This window comes from Zosterops lateralis, assembly GCF_965231275.1.
Source record: "Zosterops lateralis genome assembly, chromosome: 31".
NCBI classification, from domain to species: Eukaryota; Metazoa; Chordata; class Aves; order Passeriformes; family Zosteropidae; genus Zosterops; species Zosterops lateralis.
The window spans coordinates 4,216,500-4,235,445 of record NC_139791.1 but is presented as its reverse complement, the minus strand read 5'-3'; the positions used below and the strand labels follow the sequence as shown (position 1 = coordinate 4,235,445).

Sequence of the window (18,946 nt, the reverse complement as noted above, 5' to 3'; positions counted from 1 at the left end):
TTGCTGTCTCTGGACATCCCAAGCTGCAGAAGGAGGAAAGGCAGTGACATTTGCGGAAAACTTTCTCATAGCAGAGACAAACCCCTTTCTCACAGACCATTCCCTGCAAGTAACACCTTCCCCTTGTCTATGTCTAAGAGGACTTCCTTTACTTTGGTTGCTGGAGCCCTGATTGCTGCTGGCCAATGTTCAGTGAGGAGCCAGATCTTGACCTGCAGGACACCTGGGAGTGATCCCTGAGCCCCAGTCAGTGCAGGGGAACAGTGAGGGCAGGGGCCAGTCCTGGTGTTTGAACTTGGATAAAGAATCTCCTCCTAGGGCACGGGAGCAGCCAGGGCCAAGGGATGGGGATTGCAGGAGGCAGAATGAGAGGTTCTGCTGTGCCTGGGGAGAATAGAGTCCAGTGAGGCAGGAGGATTTTCTGAGCCTGAGTGCAGACTGAGAGGAGCTGCTCTGTCCCTGTGACCTGTTCCCAGCTGCCCTGTACTTGGACCTTTCTCAGCTCCACTCCCGTGTTACCCTGGAAAGCCAGGAGACACTGCTGAGAGCAGAGGGATCCCTGGCACACAAAGTGCCTCCTGCCTTTCCCAAAGTCAGGCAGAGTCAACTCATTCCCAGCCTGCCCTGCCCAGAGCTCCCCAGGGCAGAGGGAGCTGGGACACCCCATTGCTGTGCTCAGCCTGCACAGGAGGAGCCCAAGGGCTGGGCCTGAGCCTGCAGCTGGAACTGCCATTCCCAGAGAGCCCCTCAGGAATGCCAGGCGCAGCAGGGCAAGGCAAGGAGAGAGAGAGCCGGGCCCTAAGGAAAAGCCTTTCCCTGCCCAGCCCTGCACAGCCCCTGCCAGGCAGCAGCAGTGCAGGACAGTGGCCCTGAGGCCCTGGTCAGCAGGGAATGGGCACATGGCAGGAGAGATGCCCTTCATCTCTGGGGCTGCTCTGCCGGCCTAGGAGGGGACTGAGGGCCCCGAGCCCTCGGGCTGAGGGCTGTGCTGGCTGGGAGGGCACACAGGAGCTGTGCTGCTCAGGGCAGTGTGTGCCCTGCAGGGCAGGGCTGGCAGGTGCCACATGTCCCCTGCAGCAGGGCTTCCCTCAGCACTGCCTCCCTCCCTCCCTGCCCACGGCTCTGCTGCTGGAGCTGTCCCAGCCCGAGCTGTTCCTATGGGCCCGGGCTCCTTCCCTGCCAGTGCTGCCAGAGCCCAGCCCAGCCCCTGGGCCAGCCCCTCTGCCCTGCAGCTGCTCGGGGCTGCAGGGATTAAAGAACAGCTCCCCCAGGCCTGGGCACCATGGAGAGATGATGGTGGATGGATCTGGAGGCTGGGGAGGTGGAGGCACTTGCTGAGGTTCCCAGGAATCCTCAGTGTGATGGTTTAGGAGCCTCAGCCCCTGCTCTGCCCTGCACAGCTGAGTTTCCATTGCCACCCAGCTGACCCAGGCAAAAGGGGAAGCACAGATTGAGAAAAGCTGAGATTCTAGCAGGAAACCCCTGCCCTTAATGAGCTCATGAAAAATACCCTCAGGACCTGGGTATGAGCTGGAGAAAGCTGAGCAGCCCTGGCCCACACAACACCCTCTCCACAGCAGCAGGACCTGCCCTGGCAGGAGTCACTCCTTGCACCCACAGCTCCCCTCCAACATCCATGGGAGCTCCCAGGCAGGCTGAGAGCTGCCCCTGGCAGGTGGCACATCCCCTGGCCTGGCCAAGAGCCCTCAGGGCTGCAGCACCTGCTCTGCACCACAGCCCTGGGCAGCCCTGGCTGCAGCCCCAGCCTCAGCCCCTGCAGCCGTCCCTGGCAGCAGGAGCCGTCCTGCCCTGTCCCTCTGACGGTGCCCAGGGCAGCCCCTGTGCTCTGGAGCACATCCTCCCCCAAAGCAGAAAGGGCAGCAGAGCCATCCTTACAGTGCTGTCAGTCCTGTCCTGGGTCAGCTTTAGGAGATCCCTGCAGCCACAGACTGACTGTGTCAGAAGAGGTGAAGATCTCCCTATGAAGAAGCTCAGAATTTTCCTTGCAGTTCCTCTGAGCTTCTGTCTACTTCACTGCTCTCAGGTGCCTGCAGGCAGTGCCCTCAGCCCTGCTGGGCGTGAAGAGAAGCTGCTTCTCAGAAGAAGTGCCTTTTTGTAGCTCTTCTTGGTTGCCAGGAGCTGCCTCTGTGCCAGGAGCCCAGCCCAGCTCAGCAGCACAGACACAGCACAAGGACTTTAACGATCCTCTTGGGGCTTTGGTATTGTTTAGAGTCTTGTCAGTCCCTTAGAGAGTGTTCAACAAACTTCTTGCATACTTTACAGTAAAGTGAAACTCCAAAGTTTCTTTAAGTTTTAATGGGTTCCACTGAGAAAGTGTCCCCAGGTTCCAGTTAGAGCAGAACACTGCAGGCAGCGATGACAGGTGGGGAAAAACAAAGCAAAGGTGTTTCTGATGATGACCAAACCTGGATGTATTTCAGGAATGCCAAGGGCCAAGGCCTGAGCCCCAGCCCCTGCCAAGGCACATCCTGTCTCTCCCTCAGTGCTCAGGGCTCTTCCCAGGCCACTGGGATGTGGGGATGTGCAATGCCAAGGGCAGGACCATGGGGTGGCCCCTGCCAGGCTGCTGAGCAGGGCCAAGGAGGCAATGAGGCCCCAGGGCTGCAAGGGTCACTTGTCTCCTGCTGATGGCTCAGGCCCAGGCCCAGCAGCCATGGCCCAAGTGCTGCAGGAGTTGGCTGTGTCAGGGCCTTGCAGCTGCTGCCCATCCCTGTGCCCTGTGCAGCCCAGGCTGTCCTACAGTGTCCATGCCCTGCGCCTCTGTCCCTGCAGGCTGTCGTCATCCCCCGGCTGCCCCACCTGGCTGGGCCCTTCCTTTGCTGACAGCTCTGCCTCCTGCCTGCCTCTGCCTGGTCACACAGAGCCTTGGGTTGCTCCAGACTCCTTCTGGGGGATATGTTTTGTAGCACACCTCTGCCCTGGGACAGAAATTCCTTACCTTTTTGTGTTCAATCTTGTCCCCCCAAGCTGCGCTTTGCATTAAGTTTTTCTTTCTCTGGCTGTTCTCTCCTATGTCAAAAGGATTCACCGTCTCTAAAACCACTCTTCAATCCCTCCCAGGGCTCTGGTCGCCTGTCCTCTGTCTCCACTCCACTGATCACAGGGCTCCTTTGTCCCTATATGGTGGCCATGTTCTTGAGGCCTCCATACCTATCCCTGGATATAGGGAATTTTAGAGGCAGAATACCATTTCTGGGCATTAACACCTGGAGGAGAAGAATGGTTCTTTTCCATAGGAAGGAAAGCATGGAACACTGATGTTTCAGGGGCAGATGAAAGGTGGACACCAGAGGCCAAGGCCAGCCAGACCTCTCTGTCCTTGTAGCTTTTGTCTGAAAGCAACCCTTGGATATAGGGAATTTTGGAGGTGGAATCCCACATTCGGCCATTTCTGTGTTGATAAGTAGGATGGTTCTTTTCCATTGGAAGGAAAGCAAAGAGCCCAAGTGTTTCAAAGGCAGAAGAGGAGAGAGGTGGATCCTGGGAAGCCAAGACAGCCAGACCTGTTTGTCCTGGCAGCCTCGCTGGAACCCAGGGGACCATTGTGACAAAGCAGGACCCAAGGGAACCATGGAGACCATTGTGACACTAAGGAAACTCATGGAACCACAGTGACCATTGGCATGCTATGGAACCTCATAGATCCAAGGGTCCATTGGGACATTGTGGTGCCTCATGGAATCAAACATTGTGAAACTTGGAGGCCTAATAGAACAAGGGTTTCTATTGTGACACTGCAGAATCTCATGGAATCAAGGTGACCATGTTACACTACAGAAGCTCATGGAACCAAGGGGCCATTGTGACACTGCAGAACCAAGGAAACTGTTGTTGACAGTACAAAAGCTCATGGAATGAAAAGTCCACTGTGACATGATGGAACCTCATGGACCCAAGGGTCCACTGTGACTCTGTAGGGCCTCCTGGAATAGAGGGTCCATTGTGACACAGTGGGGCCTCATGGAACCAAAGAGCCTTTGTGACACTCAAGAACTTCATGGAACCCAGGGGCCATTGTGACATAGCGGGGCCTCATTGGAACAAAGGAACCATTGATGACTGTACAGAAACTCATGGAACCAAGGGGCTGTGGTGACACAGCAGGGCCACATGGAACCAAGGAGACCAGTGACATTTAGGAACCTGTTGGGGGTTGGATTTCCTTTCCTTTTCTTCCTTTTTCTTTTCTTTTTACTTGTGGAATCATTTCACATTGAGTTGCTAAGACATGCAGTGATGGCTGAGTGCCTGAGACAGGGGGAGGTGGCCACACCTCAGGGAAGGAGGGTGTCTGGTGTCACTCCTCTGGTTTTTGGGAGTTGCTCTCAGAGGGCCAGACATACCACAGTATGAGAGGCAGCTAAATGACGAGGCTGGGGCAGTTGGGGGTTCTCACTCACTCTCAGCTTTGGGAAGAGGATTGTCAAGCTGCTGCTTGGGGAAAGGAATTTCACCCCCACTGCTACAACCCAGCTGAGAGCTGCCTTTCTCCTGCTGCTGGGCCCTGCACCCCCTGCCCTGCTGGGACGTCCCGCAGTCCCAGCTATCGCCGCAGAGTGTCTGATACATCTTGTCCAGCACCCCAGGATTTCTGCTCATCCCTGCCGTTCCAGCCTGCTGCTCCCCAGAGTCCTGCCAGGGCCCTGGGATCAGCAGCCCCAGGGGTTTGTGCAGCGAGGCCTCTCTTCCATCCCTCCCAGCTGGGACAAAGCCGCCATTCCCGCGCGCTCCCCGAGCCCGCGCCACAGCGCCCCCTGCAGCCGCGGGGGAATCATCGCACCTGCCTCGCCCACCGGGAGCCACCAGCGCCCCTGCTGGCTGTGACCGGAACTGCACCAAAGGGGAAACTGCCCGCGGCCGAGAAGGGCTCACTGGGGGCCTGGCTCTGTTTGTTGTTAATGCCACAGTTATTGTTGTTTGCTTGCCTTGTTATACATGCTAGTAAAGAACTGCTGTTCCTAATCTCTTTTTTTTTTTTTCCTGAGATCCCATCCTAATTTCAAAAATTATAAAGATTTGGAGGGAGGGAGTTTACATTCTCCGTTCCAAGGGAGGCTCCAGCCTTCCCTTGCAGACACCTGTCTTTCAAACCAGGACTGAACCTCACGGAATCAAGGGTTCATGATGACACTGCAGAAACAAGGAGGGCAATGTTTTCCCTATGGAAGGTGACAGAACCAAGCAGCCATTGTGACACTTAAGGGGACTCATTGACCAGGGAGACAATGTTGACACTACGGAACCTCATGGAACTAGGGGTTTATTGTGACTCTGGGGTCCCATGGAACCAACTGTCCATTGTGACACTGTGGATCCAAGGAAATCATGGTGACACTACAGAAAGCTCATGGGTGCAAGGGTCCAATTTGACACAGCAAGAGCTTGTGGAACCAAGGAGACCATGGTCACACTACAGAAGCTCATGGAACCAAGGAGCCCTTGGGACACAGGATGGCCACATAAAGGCAAGGGGCCATTGAGACACTGTGGGCTTCGATGGAAAAAAGGTCACAGGTGATAGTACAGATGCTCATGGAAACTATGAGATGTTGTGACACTGCAGAGCTCCATGGAACCAAGGAGACAACTTATGGGGGCACAAGCATCCCAAGTAGGGAGCCCTATGTCCGTAACGACACAGGCTTCCCATCCCTTGTCCCCGCTGGCAGTTCCTCTGCTGCCACCCCCTCTCCTACCTCTTCCATCCGGCCTGGGTCTGTCGGCGGCACCCCCTTCAATAGACGCCATGACTGCGGGAACCCCCTCTGAGATCCCGTCTGCGCAAACATGGGAATGGCCTCACTCACCCTTTCCGCCGCAACCAGGGTTGGTCCGAGCAGAGGAGAGAATCCTCTCTGCCGCACAGGCGGCAATTCCACCCCCACAGCCCGCAAAAGGGAGGCAACCCACTGCCACCAGTTCTCCCTCTGCTAGCAGGACCCGTTTGAAAGCCAGGATGATGGGTGATGAATGGGGAGAAAGTGAAAATGAGGGACACAGTTTACTTCCATTAAGAGAAGTTCTGATGGCCCCCGGGGTTATCGGGTTTGTGAATGTTCCCCTCAACACAGGAGATGTAAGAGCTTTTAAAAAGGAAATGGGACGATTGTTGGATGATCCTTTTGGTGTGGCAGACAGGTTGGATGAGTGCTTAGGAAGTAGTATCTATACCTATGAGGATCTGATGGAAATCCTAAGGTCTCTGTTTAACAACGAGGAGAGAGAAATGATAAAGCAGGCGGGTATTAGAGACTGGGACAGGCGCAATCCACAGGGGACACCTGGTGATCAAAAATGGCCCAGCTCTAGTCTGAGCTGGAACGCTCAGACAGAGGACGGGAGAAGGAGCATGATAGACCTGAGGAATATCATAATCCAAGGTATTCGGGAAGCCATCCCAAGGGGTCAGAATATCAGTAAAGCCTTTAATGAATGTCAGGGGAAAGAGGAGTCCCCCACTGAATGGATTGAGCGATTGAGGCGAAGTCTGCAGATATATTCTGGGACGGACCCTAATTCCCCCGTGGGGGAAGTGTTGCTCAAGACACAATTTGTGGCAAAATCTTGGGAGGATATCTGGAGAAAGTTGGAAAAGATAGAGGGCTGGCAAGATAAGAGCTTGCAAGAGTTGCTAAGGGAAGCACAGAAGGTGTACATGAGGAGGGAGGATGAAAAACAGAAAGTACAGGCTAAGATTCTGGTAGCAGCTGTAAAGGAGGTCCAAAGAAAGGAGCAGGCATCGGGTAAGTATAAAACCTTACCCCGAAAGGTCCAAGGCCCCTGCAAGACAGCCCCAGTCACAAGGAGGGAACTGCCGGAATGTTACTATTGCAAAAAGGCAGGACACCTTCAGAGGGATTTCAAGAAAGATGAAAAGATCTTCCAGGAGGATTAGGGGTGTCAGGGGTTCTTCACCTTGGGGACCAGAACATCTAACGAGCCCCTGGTAAAATTGAAAGTAGGTCCCCAGCGACAAGAAACATTTTTTCTGGTAGATACCGGGGCAGAAAGGAGCACTTTACAGCATTTACCAAAGGGGTGTACGGCCAGTGAGGAGAGAGTTATGGTGGTTGGTGCCAAAGGGGACCCTTTTAGAATGCCGGTGATAGAGAATGTGGAAAATGAGTCGGAAAACAAAGTCTGTTTGGGAAACTTGTTGTTAGTGGAGGAAGCTGATTACAACTTGTTAGGGAGAGATATGATTATCACCCTAGGAATAAGCATAGTGGTAAAAAGTTCTGATCTGGTGGTGAAAATGTTTAAGCTCACTGAGAAGGACAAAGCAGACATCAATCCGGAGGTATGGCACTCTAAAGGAGAGGTGGGGAGACGAGAAATTGACCCCATTCACATCACAATTGAGAACCCCGAGGACCCTATACGGGTCAAACAGTATCTCATTCCCCTGGAAGGGAGAAAGGGACTGAAACAGGTAATCGATGACCTTTTGAAGGGAGGAACAATAGAGCCATGCATGTCCCCCCATAACACCCCTATACTGGCTGTGAAAAAGGCAGATGGAAGCTATCGGCTAGTTCAGGATTTGAGGGCAGTGAATGCTCGAACCAGGACTAGGTTTCCGGTGGTGGCCAATCCATATACTTTATTGAATCGGCTCATGCCCGAGGATGTGTGGTATAGTGTGATTGACCTGAAGGATGCATTTTGGACTTGCCCCTTTGATGAGAAAAGCAGAGATTACTTTGCTTTTCAGTGAAAGGACCCTGATACCAACAGAAAACAACAGTTAAGATGGACAGTGCTTCCCCAAGGATTTGTAGAATCCCCTAATCTGTTCGGGCAGGCTCTGGAACACCTATTGACTCAATTCACCCCGAAGGAAGGGACAAAACTTTTGCAGTACGTAGACGATCTGCTAATAGCTGGGCCCACTGAGGAAAGCGTGAGGGAATGTACTGTGGCATTGCTGAATTTCATTGGAGATAATGGTTTGAAAGTTTCTAAATCCAAACTGCAGTTCACGGAGCCCGAGGTAAAATATTTGGGTCATTGGCTAACCCAGGGGAAAAAGAAATTAGACCCTGAGAGGGTGGCGGGAATTATAGCATTACCTGCTCCAAAAACTAAAAGACAGATACGTCAAGTGTTGGGGCTCCTGGGATACTGCAGGCAATGGATTGAAGGTTTCAGTGAGAAGGTGAAATTTCTTTATGATAGGTTAAACACTGATAGAGTGAAGTGGACTGATCAGGATGAATTGGACTTTCAAAAATTAAAAGATGTTCTCATGACTGCCCCAGTACTGACCCTCCTGGACGTAAATAAAGAATTCCAGTTGTCTGTAGATGTTAGTGAGCAAACAGCACAAGGAGTCCTGACTCAGGAATGGGCAGGTAAAAGAAAACCCATAGGTTTTCTATCGAAAATCCTGGACCCTGTGAGCCGGGGATGGCCTACGTGCTTACAGGCCATAGTAGCAGTGGCGCTCCTGGTGGAAGAGGCGAGGAAAATCACCTTCGGGGCCTCTCTGGTAGTTTACACCCCTCACGATGTGAGAAATATTCTGCAGCAAAAGGCAGAAAAGTGGTTGACTGACTCTCGGCTTCTGAAATATGAAGCCATCCTGATCAGCTCCCCAAGATTGGAGTTAAAAACCACCTCGGCATGGAACCCTGCACAGTTCATGTTTGGAGACCCCTCCGAGGAACTGTTGCAGGACTGTGCTGAGATCGTGGAACTCCAGACAAATTAAGACCCGATTTGGAGGACCAGGAATTGGAGGGAAGGGAAAAATGGTTCGTGGATGGGTCGGCAAGAGTAGTGGAAGGAAAGAGAAAATCGGGGTATGCAGTGGTGGATGGCAGAACAGGAAAAGTGGTGGAATCGGGCCTCCTGAGGCCCGAATGGTCGGCCCAAGCTAGTGAGCTTTACGCTCTCCTAAGGGCTCTCAAAAGGTTAAAGGGAAAAAGGGGGACCATATTCACAGATTCCCAATATGCGTTTGGGGTGGTTCACACTTTTGGAAAAACTTGGGAAGAGAGAGGTTTGATAAATACAAAGGGGAAAGGTTTGGTCCACGAGGAAATGATTCGGCAAATCTTGGAGGCAATCAGGGAACCCAAAGAGATTGCAGTAGTCCACGTGAAAGGGCATCAGACCAAACTGCAATTTCAAACCCGCGGTAAAAACCTGGCTGATCAGGAGGCAAAAAGGGCAGCGTTGCTCACGGTGAGAGTCCCCAAGGTGGTCAGGGAGGAGGACTCCAAAACCCAAATATGTCCCTCAGAAAAGGACATTGAAGGATTCAAAGAGATAGGAGGAGCATTGGAGATAGGAAAGTGGAAATTGCCAAATGGGAGGAAATTGGTCCCGAAAAGTGCGGCCAGAGGGATCCTGAGACGTCTGCATGAACAGACCCACTGGGGAACACAGGCATTGGCTGACCAGTTCTTGAAGTTTTTCGGGTGCAAGGGAATTTTTGAATTGGCAAAACAAGAGGTACAAGGGTGTGTGATTTGCCAAAAGGTGAACCAGTCCAGATCCAGACAAACGGCCTGGGGAGGTCGTCCTCTTTCATATCGGCCGTTTGAAAGAATCCAGGTGGATTTCACTAATTTACCAAAGGTCGGAAGATATAGGTACTTATTAGTAATAGTAAACAAATTGACACATTGGGTAGAGGCGTACCCAAGGGCAAAAGCTACGGCCCAAACGGTTTCCAAAGTATTATTGGAAGAAATAGTCCCCAGGTATGGAATCGTGGATTGCATAGATTCAGACCAGGGGACCCATTTCACCTCAAAAATCATAAAACAATTAACCGAAGCTTTGGGAATCAGATGGCAATATCACATCCCCTGGCACCCTCAAAGTTTGAGACAAGTGGAGAAAATGAATCAAACCCTAAAATCACAACTGGCAAAACTCATGCTAGAAACGAAAATGTGTTGGGTGAAATGCCTTCCCCTTGCTCTGCTTAATGTAAGAACCATGCCTCACTCTGATACGGGGCTGTCCCCATTTGAGATGTTGTATGGGATGCCATACAAACACGGAATGCCTGTGGGACATCCCCGAGTCAAGGATGTGCAATTGCAACCTTATCTCATCACTATAAATAAAAATTTACAGGAGCTTCGAAGGCGTGGACTCATTCCCCAAAGTGCCCCTCTTGGATTTGCAATCCATCAGATTCAGCCGGGAGACGAAGTGTTGATCAAAACTTAGAAAAAAATCCCTCTCACCCCGCAGTGGGAAGGACCGTTCCTGGTGCTGCTCACCACTGACACCGCAGTTCGAACCGCAGAAAAAGGTTGGACTCACTTGTCAAAGGTGAAAAAGATCGAGGACCCAAAAACCTTGGATTGGAAGGTCACTACTCCTCCAGGAGAACTCAAAATCAAACTCCAGCGTCAACCTAAATGACCAGTCAGATAAGTTGCAATACCCCAGACTGTGAATGCTTTCCTTTTATTCATTTTGAGTGTGTATACTGTAAACAGGTTTGGGTCGCCCACTGTTGGGGAGGGAATCGACCTAAAGGTTTGTGTACTAACTGTCTAGTCGAGGAGCAGGATAACACAGACTGTCTCTTAATACTTGCCACTCGGGCCGGACTTTTGGAGTTAGACTCTCCTGAGTGGTACCAAATTTACAGAAAGGGAATAAGGAGAAAATTGGACGCTAAAGCACAGGCTTTAGCAATTGAGTGCCAAAGGACCACCAAAGTACCTTGCCAAAAAGATACAATCAAATTATCCCAGTGAGCAACCTACAAAAAAAGGTTTGCCATCAAAACCACACAAGCCCCTAAAGCACACCCTTGCTGCCAAAAAGATGGTTTACCCCGCTGTATGTTCACATGCAGGCGAAAGGCAAAGCAAAAGAGTATTTCAGTGGAAAATCCTAAAAGTCCTAAGTCTAGCCGTGTGCTAAACCAAAAAGGCCCTTCCAAGGGCGCCCCTAAGAGAGAATCCTCCGGCGAAGTGTGAATGGTGCTTAACAGCTCCAGAAACCGGGCAGATAATGAATTGTCCTCTAAAAAAGCAGTTAAGTGATTGTTAGGCTAATAGCACTCGATTTCACCTTTGTGAATTGAAAAAAAAGGTCCAGTGCCAACGCTCAGAGGCAAGTCCTAAGGGCAAGCTGTTCAAAGATCCTGCTCACTCATTCATTAGACAAAAGCGCGAACTCAAAATTCCTTACCCTGTGCAAACATGTAAGCAATATAACAAAACTGTATGAGTGGAAAAAAAAGGCAATCTACTTTCCTTGCCTATTACAAGGTGAATCCCCTGTGCTACGACAAAACGAAACTAAAAATATGTAACATAAGTAAAAAATTGTATTAAAAAAAAAGAATCTCAAACATAAAGAAATAGGTTCCTTTGATACTAAACCCATCATTTTTAACTTATTACCTCCAAGTGATAATCATGTGTGTTTACAGTTTGATCAAGCCTTTTGTTTTTCAAAAGACAAGGAAGGGATGGACCCTAAAAGTAAAATGAAGCAAGTAACGTTAAAACTAAAGAGACAAAAAGCTAAAGCCAGAAAGAAGAGAATTAAGCAAAAAAAAAAAAAAAAAAATTGCTCAGTAAACAAAAGATTTCCAGCTCCTAACCAAAACTTCTTTGTAGAACTAATGCAGGAAATAACCACCGAGTTGAAACTAACAAATTGCTAAATCTGTAGAAGATTAAAGTCAGCCAAAAGGTGGCCCTGGAAAAAAAAAAAAAGATTAGCCCCAAAACAACTCCTAAAATAGAAGAGTTCAAAAATATCAAAAATCATAAAAAACCCAAAAGAATAAATTTTAAAAAAAAAGAATAGTCGGCACTATCTGCATTAGCCAAAAAAAGAAGGAGTTTACCAATCTAGTAGGTTATACTCCTTGCATAAATACCTTAACAGTGAATAACAAAACAAAAGTCTAGCAACCCAAACCACCCTCCAAATATTAAAGCAAAATTCGAAAAAAGAATTGTAAATGGCTTAAAACCATAGAACTTTGTTGGCATAAAAGTCCCGGGGCTAATCCGTTTCAAGCATTAGTAAGACTGAAAAAGTACTAAGACAAGCCAAGCAAAACCAATGTAGGCTAAAAAGCTCCAAACAAAATATATTGGATTTGCAAAAAAAAAAAGCTTACAGTGAACTTCCCCAAAAATGGAAGGGGTCCTGTACCCTAGGCATAATAAGACCCTTTTTCTTCACCTTGCCCAAAGCCAAAAGCAATTTGCTAAGAGCACCTCTCTTTAAAACGTTGAAGAGACAACAAAAAAACGATAAGGCGAGAGCTACCCGTAGCCAGAGGCAACCAAAAATGGGGAGAGGAGGAGTAGCCCGCAAAAAAAATCATTAAGTATTATGAGCCAGCCACCTAAGCAAACGATAGTAGTTGAGAATATCAAACGCCCATTTACCTCTTGAATAGGTTAATTCGGCTGCAAGCAATGGTAGAGGTGGTTTCAAACCACACCTCAAATGCTTTAAAAGTCCTAGCAAAACAGCATTCGCAAATTAAGGCTTTTGTGTACCAAAATCGGCTTGCCCTAAACTACCTGTTAGCAAAGGAAGAAAAGGTCTGCGGCAGATTCAATAAATCGAAATGCTGCATTAAGATCAATGACTATGAAAAAACAATCAAAGGGCTAGCTCAAAAAATTAAAAAAGTAGCCCATGTGCCAGTCCAAAAATAAAATTTAATCCTTCAAGCTTCATAGTAAGACCAGCTATTTGAACAGAAAAAATGGTGGAAAAAGGTAGTGTTTTTCATAACATGCTCCATTGCGAGCATCATTTTACTCCCGTGTCTGATCCCTTGTTTCATTCGACTGATTCATTCAGTCGTCCAAAGGATGCAAATAGCCTCCCTTCCCATAGATCCAGAGGCAGCCCAAAAGAAAACTGTGTCCAAAATAATGAAGCTTGAAGAAAAAAAAGGTAAAGGGAGGGCCGCAGCAGCCCTGAAGAAATTGGAAGAGAGACAAAAACTCCAACAAAGTAATAAATCCTCTCAGGAGGATTGAAAAAAGTGTGATCTTAATTAGAATTAAGGTTGAAACAAAAAAAGAAACAAATTTTTAATTTGATAAATTATTAAGCAAAAGACTGTGATAAATTTGGGGTAAAAATTTGTGTATGAAATAATAATCCGATGTGTAATAAGAACAATGTTAATAAAATGTAAAATCCAGTAGGAGGCAAATCGTTTCTCCCCCAGCCTGCCGGTTTCAGTTGCGAAAACAAGACAAAAATCATCAGACTAAACAAAGACTCTGGCCAACCTTAATAAGAATCACTTCCTCGCCAATGCAAGGAGAAATTCCTTCTTGACGATGATGCAGATTTCATCAACTCCCTGGCACAACATGCAAACTAAAATCAACATAAGACTGACCTGTGAAATTGACATAAGAAAAAACCTTCCCGGAATGGAACAACAAGACTTGACAAAACCAAAAAGACCATCGAAAAGAAATTCAAACTATTCAGCCCACCCTAAACACCTGAACTGCCTAAGGGCAGAAAAATCCTATAAAACGGTGGACTGAAAGCTGCACAAGCGTGGATTTGAGCGTCTTGTACCCTAGTGTACGAACCCCTATCCACCCAGTGCAGCGCTAATATTCTCCTATTTTGTAGTTTTCTCATTTTGCTAGTGTTCGATATTGTGTTATTAATAAATTGTCTTTTATTAATCCAATATTTGCCATTGCATTTATAACACTGGCCCAGGGCCCCACCGCCCTCCCAGGCTACAAGTCCATGCCCACATCCCATCTCAGCCGGGCCCCAGCAGCGCAAAGCCCTTCCCTGTCTCCTCTCCCTGCAGGCCCTTGCCAAGGGTCTCTCTCAGCCAGCAATTGCCGCTCCTCCCTGTTCTGGGCCGGCAGCTGCAGGGTGACTTTTTGCCCGTGGCCCCGGCCCGGCCCAGAGCCGCGGCCAGGACCTTTCCCCGCGCCTCTGCGGCCGCCGCCTCCCTTCGCCCGCAGCCCAGCAGACACAGCTGGCAGCTCCCCGGGGGCTGCGGCTCCTTGCCAGGGCCGGCGCTGGGGCAGCTCCCACCCGGGCCCCGGGCCAGCAGGGACAGCAGCCCAGGCAACGGCTGGGCCTGGGCCAGGCCGGCCCCGGGCCCCAGAGCAGCAAAAGCTCCTTCCCCTGCAGGCCGGGCTGGGCTCTGACCAGGCTCCCCAGGGAATGCTCAGAGCCCCGAGGCTGCCCCAGCTCCAGGAGCCTTGGCACACCCCTGCCAGGGATGCCCAGGGCCCCAGTGCCTGGACTCCATCATCCCTCTGGCTCCCTCTCAGCTCAGCCCCTTCTGCCATTCTCACCTTTGCACAGCCCTGGCTGTCCTCTCCAGGGGCTGACAGAGCTCTGCCGCCTGCGCCAGGAGCAGGGCAGCCCCAACCTTCCAATGTTCCACTGGCTCTGGGACACCCCAGCGCTGGCAGCCCCCAACATTCCCTGCCTGGAGACGCTCCAAGGGAAGCGTCAACAGCTGCCGCCACTCACCACAACCCACCGGCCGCTGAGCAGCCCCGGCCTGGGCCCCTGAGGATTCCTCTGCACACAGCTCGGACAAGGGCCCTTTGCCTGCCCCCAGCCTGCACCAGGCAAGGGTCACATACACTTACACAGCTCTGCCCACAGCTGACAGGGTGGAGAGGATAATTAATTCAGAAAAAGAAACAAAACCCCCCAAGCAAAAGAACACTCCACCCCCAGCAGACCTGCTCTCTCCCTCCCTCACTACTTTGACCTGCAAACACACAGCTCCTCCGCCTGCAAGCAATCAGTCCTTTTAAAATATTGTATGGAAGACCATATGAGGTCCAAGAAGGAACAACACCTACCCAAGTAGGAGAAGAAACCCTACACAAAAATATGGCAGCCCTGAACAAACAACTTGGAGAACTGAGAAGCACGTGGCTGGGGCTCAGAGCAGAGAACTAGATGGGCCAGTGAATAACATGCAGGCAGGGGATTATGTATATCTATTATCTTTTGCAGAAAAGACTGTACAACCCCAGTAGAGAGGATAATTCCAGGTTCTTCTTACCACATTTACTGCAATCAAGATCAGAGACCAGAGCACCTGGATTCCTCACACTTGAGTGAAGAAGGCTCCTGAAGGAATCTGGAGAGCCACACTGGGTGACAATGAACTACTCTTCCAACTTAAATCTTAATCAATATAAATTGCTTCTATCCCTTAGCTAAAATCTTAACTCTTTAAATCCTTAACTTAAGGCACTGCAGGACACTGCAGATAATTCCTGAAGAACTTGGAGGATGATCCAGATCCCCAAGGGACATTCCCATGGTGCCAACTCAGGAACTGAAATGGGTAGTGGGGTCAGAGAGGAAAGAGCAAACAGGGATGGGATGTTTGCAGGGGAGGGGACAGGAATGGGTAGTAGGAAGAAACCTGGACTAAGAAAGATGAAAGAAAGCAAAGGTGAAGCAAAGGAAATGCTCAGGGCAGTTTGGAGGTGGTTGCCAGACAGCCCTGGCTCTGAGCAACAACCTCTGCACTGGGGCAGGAAACTCACAGCTCATGGGAACAAACTTTCTGTGTCACCTCAGAGGCCACGAGTTTCCCTCCTGTCCCCCATCCCTTCCTGGCCCCAGGGGCTGATGGCATTTGTGCTCCCTCAGGTTCATCTCCCCACACCAACACCATGGAGGTGCTCAGGCCTGTTCTGGGCACTGCAAACAGGGGCTTCTGAGCCAGTGCTGCCCTGTCTGTGCCTGCAAGGATCCTGCACCTGTGTGAGCTGGGGGAGAGGCCAGGGCTGCAGAGGGGGGATGTTGTTGGCAGGTGCATGAGGATGCTCTGGGACGCTGCCCTGGGGTGTCCAGCGCAGTGGGGATGGATCAGCCCCTGCTCTGCTCCTCCTTCCCATCTCCCACAGGGCCCTTGCAGAGCCCCAGCCATGCTGTTTGTCCCCAGCCTGCCCACAGCCACCCTGGGGCTGCTCACGGGGCTTTTCTGTGCTGAGCCTTGGCCTGGGCGTGTTCTGGAGAGAGCCTGGGCAAGGAGCCTGGAGCCCCCAGGCCCTGCCCTGAGGCGTCAGTGCTGCCCCAGCAGTGCCCATGGCTTATCCCTGCTGCAGCCCCGGCACTGCCACCCCCAGCCCTGTGCCCGGCCCCGAGAGCCCTCAGGCCCTACAGCAACACCAGGGCCAGGAGGGCAGTGGGGCAGGGCCACGGGAGCAGCACTGGCAACACCAAGGGCTGCTGGTGCTGGGCACAGCTGCTGTGCCAGCCCTGATCTGCCCCAGCTCTGCACACAGACATTGCTGCTGCAGTGACAGAGAAGGGAACAAAAGTGGGGATCTCTGGAGAAAACCTTACTGGGAGATCCTTTTGTTTGTTTAAAACTACTGACAGCACAGCTCCTCATTGATACAGTCTATGGACACAGCCAAGTTTGAGAGAATCAAAAAAGAAGGGGCACAAACAATGGCCTCTCTTTGTGGACAATGTTGAAGAACTAAAACAAAACAACAATGACAAAAAAAAAAAACCCTGACAATCAAACCAGCAAGGGATATCAAAGATGACATTTATTACAAATGATTTGCAGAAATTTGCAACCAACTTAGTGTTTCTGAAATCGTCCAGTCATGATTGTCCACACTGCAGCCTTGAGCTCCTGGTTCCTCAGGCTGTAGATCAGGGGGTTCAGGGCTGGAGGCACCACTGAGTACAGAACTGACAGGGCCAGATCCAGGGATGGGGAGGAGATGGAGGGGGGCTTCAGGTAGGCAAATGTGCCAGTGCTGAGGAACAGGGAGACCACGGCCAGGTGAGGGAGGCAGGTGGAAAAGGCTTTGTGCTGTCCCTGCTCAGAGGGGATCCTCAGCACAGCCCTGAAGATCTGCACATAGGAGAAAACAATGAACACAAAACAACACAAGGATAAACTCGCAGTAACCACAATAATCCCAAATTCCCTGAGTTTGGAGTGTGAGCAGGAGAGCTTGAGGATGTGTGGGATTTCACAGAAGAACTGGCCCAGGGCATTGCCATGGCACAGGGGCAGGGAAAATGTATTGGCCGTGAGCAGCAGAGCATGGAGAAAGGCACTGGCCCAGGCAGCTGCTGCCATGTGGGCACAAGCTCTGCTGCCCAGCAGGGTCCCATAGTGCAGGGGTTTGCAGATGGACACGTAGCGTTCGTAGCACATGATGGTCAGAAGGTAATACTCTGCTGAAATGAAGAACACTAAGAATGAAACTTGTGCAGTGCATCCTGTGTAGGAGATGTTTCTGGTGTCCCAGAGGGAATTGTGCATGGCTTTGGGGACAGTGGTGAGGATGGAGCCCAGGTCAGTGAGGGCCAGGTTGAGCAGGAAGAAGAACATGGGGCTGTGCAGGTGGTGGCTGGAGGCCACGGCGCTGATGACGAGGCCGTTGCCCAGGAGGGCAGCCAGGGAGATGCCCAGGAAGAGGCAGAAGTGCAGGAGCTGCAGCTGCCTCGTGTCTGCCAATGCCAGCAGGAGGAAGTGGCTGATGGAGCTGCTGTTGGACATTTCTTCACTCTGGGCATCATGGACTCATGGACTGTTGAAAGAAAGCATTGACAAGCTGCGACAAACTTATTTGAGCTAATTTTTTTTTTTTTTTTTTTTTTTTTTTTTGCAGTCACCCCAATATACTTCTCTTCATGACTTCCTGCAACTGAACTTTGCTAAACTTTGCTAAACTTTTTTGAGTTTGGCTTTCGGCAGCTGCTAAATTACTGACTCAAATTCAGCATTTTTCTCGACCTGAAATCTGGGGAATCCACGGGGATAACAGCCTTTGCCCCAGTACCCTCAGGCCTGCTGATCCCCACACATTGCTCATTTCACCTCCTTCTATTTCAGGGTGACTGTACCTAAAACTTTCTTGAAAAATAAAGCAGACTATATATAAGCTGGAATTTCAAAATAAGTTCCCTAAATTTTTTTTTTTTTTTTTTTTTTTTTTTTTTTTTTTTCCTATGCTGCTAGAAATGAGGGGATGCCAAAGTTTGCTCTGGCTCTCTGCTGCCTGGAGTTTGCCTACTGGGAGCTCTTTCTCCCTAGCCGAGACTTATCCCTGCCAGTGCTCTGAGACACCATCCTAACCCTGGGGGCTCAGCTCTGCCCTGCACATCCCTCCCAGCACAGGCCACTGCCCAGAGGCATCTCCCTGGCACCAGGACCTTAAGGGCAGCTCAGACAAACAGAGATGCTGCAAGCCAAGGTGCTGCTGGTGCTGTCTGTAGGTAGAGGAGGGTGAGGAGGCACTTTGTAAGGGAGATCTGAGGAAGATCTGATCATCCCCAGGGTGACAGTGCAGGAGTCTCAGTGACACAGACAACCCTGACAGCCCCTTTCCCTTTCCTTTAGAAGAAAGCTGAGAGCAGCCCTGGCCATGCAGCACCATCTCCACAGCAGGAAGAATCTGCTCTGATGGGGGTCGCTCCTTCCACCTCCAACTTCTTCCCACAGTCCATGGGGAGCTCCCAGGCAGGCTGAGAGCTGCCCCTGGCAGGTGGCACATCCCCTGGCCTGGCCAAGAGCCCTCAGGGCTGCAGCATCTGCTCTGCACCACAGCCCTGGGCAGCCCTGGCTGCAGCCCCAGCCTCAGCCCCTGCAGCCGTCCCTGGCAGCAGGAGCCGTCTTGCCCTGTCCCTCTGACGGTGCCCAGGGCAGCCCCACTCTGGAGCACATCCTCCCCCAAAGCAGAAAGGGCAGCAGAGCCATCCTTACAGTGCTGTCAGTCCTGTCCTGGGTCAGCTTTAGGAGATCTCTGCAGCCAAAGACTCACTCTGTCAGAAGCTGTGAAGTTTTCTCCATGAAGAAGCTCAGAATTGTCCTTTCAGTGGCCTTAAGCCTCTGTCTGCTTCACTTCTGTCAGGCACCTGCAGGCAGTGCCCTCAGCCCTGATGAGCTGAGAGAGGAGCTGCTGCTCATGAGAAATGTCTT

General features: G+C 50.7%; 1 protein-coding gene across 1 annotated transcript; it reads right to left on the bottom strand.

Moving 5' to 3' along the window:
* Window positions 1-16,254: 16,254 nt before the first annotated feature.
* LOC310920785 (olfactory receptor 14A16-like) lies at window positions 16,255-18,081 on the bottom strand. The gene has a single exon (XM_083880845.1). It carries the CDS (start codon window positions 17,522-17,524, stop codon window positions 16,592-16,594), a length of 933 nt encoding a protein of 310 aa, XP_083736971.1. The 5' UTR covers window positions 17,525-18,081; the 3' UTR covers window positions 16,255-16,591.
* Between the last annotated feature and the right edge of the window lie 865 nt (window positions 18,082-18,946).